Source organism: Colobus angolensis, unplaced genomic scaffold (genome assembly GCF_000951035.1).
Source record: "Colobus angolensis palliatus isolate OR3802 unplaced genomic scaffold, Cang.pa_1.0 Scaffold254, whole genome shotgun sequence".
Classification (NCBI taxonomy): domain Eukaryota; kingdom Metazoa; phylum Chordata; class Mammalia; order Primates; family Cercopithecidae; genus Colobus; species Colobus angolensis.
This window is the reverse complement of record NW_012115755.1, coordinates 1995529-2002872: the sequence shown is the minus strand read 5'-3', so window position 1 is coordinate 2002872 and position 7344 is coordinate 1995529. Positions and strand designations below refer to the sequence as shown.

Sequence of the window (7344 nt, the reverse complement as noted above, 5' to 3'; positions counted from 1 at the left end):
AAAATACAAAAAAAAAAAAAAAAAAAAAAAAGAAAAGAAACATCAAGGGGAATCTAAGAGATATTTCATAAAACATTCTAGGATATTTATGCTAGTTAACAATATGAAAGGTGGAGTTTTGAAGACTGCCTCAATGAGCTCTTTTTTGACTGCCTGATTGAGTTGGAGAAGCTCTGCCATCAAAACTGCTTGCAGCCTAACACTAAAAGAAGAGATAGTATGAGTACAACAGAAAGGTCTGAAATTCTCATAAGCTGGAACACTTACACAAAATTTATAATGGATAAAGTTCATGTTGTAGGTTTTATTTCAAAAATGAAATATAAAAATACAGGAAAAGAGCTGATGTTATTATTACTACTATTATTTTAAGAGACATGGTCTCTCACTGTTGCCCAGGCTACAGTGCCTGGTGTGAGCAACAGCTTACTGTCGCCTCAACCTCTCAGGCTCAAGGGATCTTCCCACATCAGCTTAACAACTAGCTGTGACTATAGAAATACACCACCATGCCCAGCTAATTTTTTTTTTAATCGTAGATAGAGACAGGGTCTCACTAAGTGCCAAGCCTGATCTGGATGGAACACCTGGCCTTAAGTGTTATCTTATCTTGGCCTCCCAAAGTGCTGAATTGAAGTTCTGGGCCACCATGATCGGCCTGATATTATTTTGAAAGCAGCTTCTTTTTAAATCTTACAAGCAAATTGAGCAACCTATGGGATTACAATTGCCACATGGCTAAAATAAGCTAACATATTGCTAGATTTACTTGTTAGAAAATTTAATAATCGTAGGCCACATGAAATATAATATTCCCATGATACTCTTTGCTCATCTTCACATTTCTTCTATAAATCAGGAATACTATAGATAATAACCTAACTCTCTGTAATGCTTTAGCAAGATTACAGGTAGCATTCCTACTAAAAGCCCTGGTAGATGTTCAATTTATGAATATTTTATCTGTTTGAGGAAGCAGATTTTGGGCAAACCAGTTTTAAAACTTGTACCTCACTGGTCTGGTTTACACACGTAACAATTTTTATGGTTAACAGACAAAGTGCTTCAAACTTACTACTGCATTACATGTTTTAAATCTCAAAAATACTCACCTCCACCAAAATCTTTTGAATAAGATGTGGCACAAGATTCAGTTATGCCATTCTCCAGGTGACCAGCTTCATAGCACTACAAATAAGTGAAAACAACACCATTTACAGAGGAATGAAAAAATAAACCCTTTATTTTATATGCCAAAGTCTGAATTGTCAGCTGCCACGGATATTGAATTTTGACTTGTTTTAGCAATTAAAAACATGAACATGACCATAGTAAAGGGTTGAACAGAAACTTCAGGGGGAAAGGAATCAGATTTAAAAATGCTCCAACAGACTGGGCACGGTGGCTCACACCTGTAATACTAGCACTTTGGGAGGCTGGGGTGGATCACCTGAGGTTAGGAGTTCAAGACCAACCTGACCAACATGGAGAAACCCCATCACTACTAAAAATACAAAATTAGTTGGGGGTGGTGGCACATGCCTGTAATCCCAGCTACTCAGGAGGCTGAGGCAGGAGAATTGCTTGAACTCGGGAGGCAGATGTTGCGGTGAGCCAAGATCGCACCATTGCACTCCAGCCTGGGCAACAAAAGCGAGATTCCATCTTTAAAAAAAAAAAAAAAAAAATGCTCCAACAGACCTGTGAACACTACATACTCCTTAAGAAAAAATAAAGACTTGCCAGAAATTTCCAACATATAGACTAGATACACAATGTTTTCCGTGACTGAAGTGGAGAAAGAGAAGGGGTTTGTACAGGCTCAATTTTATGGCAGTCCACCCTGTTCTTAAAATCCATCTTCCTGGTCGAGTGCAGTGGCTCATGCCTGTAATCTCAGCACTTTGGGAGGCCGAGGAGAGCAGATCACCTAAGGTCAGGAATTTGAATCCAGCCTGGCCAACCACGGCCAACATGGTGAAACCCCGTTTCTACTAAAAATACAAAATTTAGCTTGGTACAGTGGCACACGCCTGTAATCCTAGCTACTAGGGAGGCTAAGGGAGGAGAATTGTTTGAACCCGGGAGGCGGAGGTTGCCCTGAGCCAAGATTGCGCCACTATACTACAGCCTGGGAGACAGAGCAAGTCTCAAAAAAAAAAAAAGAAAAAAGAAAAATAATCCATCTTCCTACAATTGTATTCTCAGCTATTAGATATGACACAGACCTGTTTACTTGGTGAACTGTATATTAAACAGTTCTGAAATACTGAATGGCATGCCAACCAAAAATGACTTCAGATCAATCCAAATTAAAGCAACATTAAAACTCAAAACAAATACTCAATATCAGGAGTCTAATCAAGAGCCAAACATTTTATTTACCCACTACTAATACTTGTATGAATTAGTTCCATCCCAAGCAAATGTCTTTTCCTACAAGAATGGTAATATTCTTCATCATAACTGTAAAACAACATTTGGTGGTTACAAAAAGTCAGTATAATAAAGGCCATTCTGGTCAGGCGCGGTGGCTCACACCAGTAATCCCAGCACTTTGGGAGGCTGAGGCAGGCAGATCACCTGAGGTTGGGAGTTCGAGACCAGTCTGACTATCATGGAGAAATCCCGTCTCTACTAAAAACATAAAAAATTAGCCGGGCATGGAGGCACATCCCTGTAATCCCAGCTATTGGGGAGGCTGGGGTAGGAGAATCGCTTGAACCTGGGAGGCGGAGGTTGCAGTGAGCTGAGAATGCGCCATTGCACTCCAGCCGGGACAACAAGAGCGAAACTTTGTCTCAAATAAATAAATAAATAATAAAGGCCATTCTTGCTGTAGAGTTCCTAATGTTTGGGACTTAAACAAGATAAAATACAGCTGTGAATTTCTGAATGCTCATTTTATCATATTAATAAATCATAAGACTGCAGTTCTCCTCATGTTCTGTATATATCAGAAGTCTAACCATGTCAAGTAAAATGAATGGGCAAATGTTAGGTATCCAATTCAACAAAACGAGACTCCTAGACAAATCCACAAAATACATTTTTGTAATTTTTTTAAAAATAGCAATCATTTTATTTAGATAACAAATTAGTTCACTGTTTAACAGTTACCCAAAAGCTGTGGAACAAAATAATTACAATGCTCCCCAAACTACAGTCAGAGAATAATGCAGGAAATATTCTCATTTCTATTATGATCAATTTTATAACTTAAAATAAAAATTAACAGCACGCACACAAATACACACGCACACACACACAACAATCATACCATATGAATAAAAATCAAACTGTTCTGTTTAGAATGAAAAAAACCAAAGAACTTCTTAGAGGATATGACTCAGATGCTAGTAACTTACTTTGTGCATATGGTCTAGTGTGGATATACATTAAGCCAGAGTACCCTTAAAGCACTACCAGAACAGATCATTTCTCATTGTTTGACATACTGATTAATCCACCTGTGACATACTGATTAATCCACCTGCAGACAGGGTGGTGGTGTGCCTGGTAAACTAAAATGGAACTGAATCATGGCTTTAGCCTTATGACAAAATATACCTCAGAGTAACCAGGAATTCAACAATGAAGTAGGCCAGGTCAGATGGCAGGACAGACTCCCAAACAGACAAGAGGACACTTTTCTCCAGAGTTTGGTGCTAGCCATAACCAATAATTCTGATTTTCTCTTGCTCTGGTCCCAAATTAAATGGCAACCCCCCTCCCCAAAAGTAAAAATTCAACAGTGACAAGGAGTTATTAAGTGTAATCAATACTTCAAAGAGACTGGGAATCTGAGAGAGGGTGAGGATAAATATCAGGGAATTTTTTTTTTTTTTTTGAGAGAGAGTGAGTCTTGCTCTGTCACCTAGGCTGGGGTGCAGTGGCGTGACCTCAGCGCACTGCAACCTCTGCCTCCCAGGTTCCAGTTCTCCTGTCTCAGCCTCCCGAATAGCTGGGATTACAGGCAGGTACCATGACGCCCAGATATATATATATATTTTCTTGTATTATTAGTAAAGACAGGGTTTCACGATGTTGGCCAGGCTGGTCTCCAACTCCTGACCTCGAGTGATCCACCCGCCTTGGCCTCCCAAAGTGCTGAGATTACAGACGTGAGCCACCGTGCCCAGCCATCACACTAGATTTCTTGAATAAAATACAAAAAGTATTCATCACATAAAAAAAAAGAAAAAAAACTGAAACTCTGTCTCTACCCAAAAAAATACAAAAAATGAACTGGGGAGCCTGGGAGGCAGAGATTACAGTGAGCCAAAATTATGCTGCTACACTCCAGCCTGGGTGACTGAATCAGATCCTGTCTCAAAAAAAAACAAAACAAAAGGGCTATGACAACACAGCAATAGGATAGAGTAGACTAGTGGTGCTTGAGATAGTAGTTTAGTAGAAAACAGGATTTGAACCCAGAAAAGAAATCATAACAAACACAAACTTAATCTTCAATGCATTTAAAAAATTTTTTCACTTGGAAAGGAAACCTGAAACCAGTTTATATACATACATGATCACACAACTGCAAAACAGTCTTTCATGTAGGAACTCTCAGATCATGTATGCCTGCTGACACACACACTAATTTCTTTTTTTTTTTTTTTTTTTTTTTTTTTCGCTCTGTCGCCCAGGCTGGAGTGCAGTGGCTGGATCTCAGCTCACTGCAAGCTCCGCCTCCCGGGTTTACGCCATTCTCCTGCCTCAGCCTCCCGAGTAGCTGGGACTACAGGCGCCCGCCACCTCGCCCAGCTAGTTTTTTTTTTGTATTTTTTAGTAGAGACGGGGATTCACCGTATTAGCCAGGATGGTCTCGATCTGCTGACCTCGTGATCTGCCCATCTTGGCCTCCCAAAGTGCTGGGATTACAGGCTTGAGCCACCGCACCCGGCACACACACTAATTTCTATATGTATGTACATCGATGTTATAACTACTACTCAAAATGTCATTTTTAAAATTCCTCATTTCCTGAGTTTCTTTCTTTTACAACTTACAAAAATAACATACCTTTTTAGAAAGGCCAACGTCCCCCTTCTTGGGCATAAATCCAGGGTCTAAATCATTGGATTCAAGAAGTTTCTTAGTTGGTTTTCTTTGACGTTTACTTTCATAATTTCCTGAAATGCATGTATCTTTACATTAGATGATTTAGAAACCGGGCATAAGTTAATTTTTTAAAAATCTGTATACCACACAAAATGAATCTCAATGTTTTTGATGTTTTCCCCATCATCTTATTGGAAGAGGCAGGAGGGTAATTTATTTATTATAAAATATTAGTAAAACAAAACAAGTAAATAGTTCTCAGTGCAAGCACAAACTAATGTGAGGGATGTGTGTGGTGACTTTAAATCACAAAATAACTTAGGGAGAAATCAAAAGGACAGAACTCTATAGCAACCGATTGTTGGTGAGGACAAAATAAGAAGTGGAGTGAAACAGAGCTTGGATAGTGGTCATAAATGGACCAAGATTACAGTTCCTGCTCTGCCCCTAAGTAAATAAAATTCAATAGGTAAAAGATAGTTCATAGGATCACTCAAGAATTATATAAAAGAGCTGACTTAATAAGAGTTTGGCACGTAGTAGGTACTGAAATAACTATCTTTACTATTCTTTCAAAAATCTTTTTTATTATACCCAACTAGTTTAAGCACAATTGGAATCGTTTCTTTAAGTAGTAACATCAAAAGCTACTGTTGATAATGTAAAAAAGTTACATCCAAATTTAAAGGGGTACAGAAAAGAGGATTCTTCCCATTCCTTGACTGACTATAATGTTCAATAGTTACGAGGTGAATTAGAGACAATATGTTTAGATCCAACTTTCCCCAGGTGATATATAAAGAATCATCAAGTGAGAAGTAACTGGTAATTAACTTCTAATGAACTGGTAATTACTATGTTGTCAGGTATATCATATTATACATTAATACATTATGATCTCCATTTTACAAATGAGGAAACAAGTTCAGAGATTAAACAACTTCCCAAGTAACACAAGGATTGGTGGAGCCAGCACTTGAAGCATAATGCTTTTTCCACTAATGTGCAGCGCCCCTCTTGCAGCCCTGTTATCCTGGTTGTTAATTTACACAGTGGCTGATCAACAATCATGAAAAGTAACACTGGAGCAAGGAGCATATTTATTAAAAATACATCTTGATAGCGTGCCACAATTCGTGGTTAGTAACTATATCTAAGTAGCCATCATTTTAAGTATTTCCCAGGACAAAGGGGGATAGTTTATTGTATACAGATAAAATGTTGGCTTTACATCAAAACATACTAAAATCTCCTGCTTCCTCTAATCATATCTGCTCAAATACTGAGACCCCAACCCCACCTTACCTGGCGTTTTAACTAGCAATTCCTCAGACTCAAGGGCAGGCCGTGGAGAGACTTCCGGAGCCACAGGCACAGACAAGGTCAGCTGCGGCAACTCAGCATGTCCACCTCCAAGTTCTGACTGAGCCAAGGGGCCCTCCAAAAACGGAGCCTCCCTTTCAAGAACTGGAGGCTCTTCTTTGGTTGAAATCAAAGAATTCTCGTCCACCTGCTTGTTCTGAGCACTAGATCGACCTCGGGCTAGAAGGCTTTCCTCTTCACAGCGGGAACTTACCTAAGAACAAAAAATAAAAATAGAGTCCACAGGCCAAAACTGTTGTAATTTAAGTGTAAAAAAGAATAACATACTTTAAAAGGAATGAAATTCTGACAAAGGCTACAAAAAGTGGATGAACCTTGAAGACATTATGTATGCTAAGGGAAATTACTTAGACACAAAGAACAAATATCATATGACTTCAAGTATATGAGGTATCTAGAATAAGAAAATTCTTAAGACAGAAAATAGAATGGCAATTGCCAGGGGCTGAGCAGAAGGGAGTTATTGGTTAGTGGGTATTGACTTTTAGCTTGGAAAGATAAAAAAAAGTATTGAGATGGATGGTGGAGATGGTTGCACAACAATGTAACTGTGCTTCATGCCACTGAACTGTACACTTAAAAATGGATAGGCCAGGTGCGGTGGCTCACGCCTGTAATCCCAGCACTTTGGGAGGCCGAGGCAGGCAGATCACGAGGTCAGGAGATCGAAACCATCCTGGCGAACACGGTGAAACCCCGTCTCTACTAAAAATGCAAAAAAATTAGCCGGGCGTGGTGGCGGGCGCCTGTAGTCCCAGCTTCTAGGGAGGCTGAGACAGGAGAATGGCATGAACTCTGGAGGCGGCGGAGCTTGCAGTGAGCAGAGATCGCGCCACTGCACTCCAGCCTGGGCGACAGAGCGAGACTCCGTCTCAAAAAAAAAAAGGATAAAAT

General features: G+C 39.6%; 1 protein-coding gene across 1 annotated transcript in view; it reads right to left on the bottom strand.

Annotated features, from left to right (window-relative positions):
- Positions 1-7344, bottom strand: part of NSD1 (nuclear receptor binding SET domain protein 1) — a 192127-nt gene that overhangs the window by 62748 nt on the left and 122035 nt on the right. The window contains exons 6-8 of the mRNA XM_011946890.1: positions 6373-6643; positions 5029-5138; positions 1113-1188 (exon numbers count right to left, since the gene is read on the bottom strand). Of these exons, the coding sequence (XP_011802280.1) occupies positions 1113-1188; positions 5029-5138; positions 6373-6643 (457 nt within the window). The remainder of the gene's footprint in view (positions 1-1112; positions 1189-5028; positions 5139-6372; positions 6644-7344) is intronic.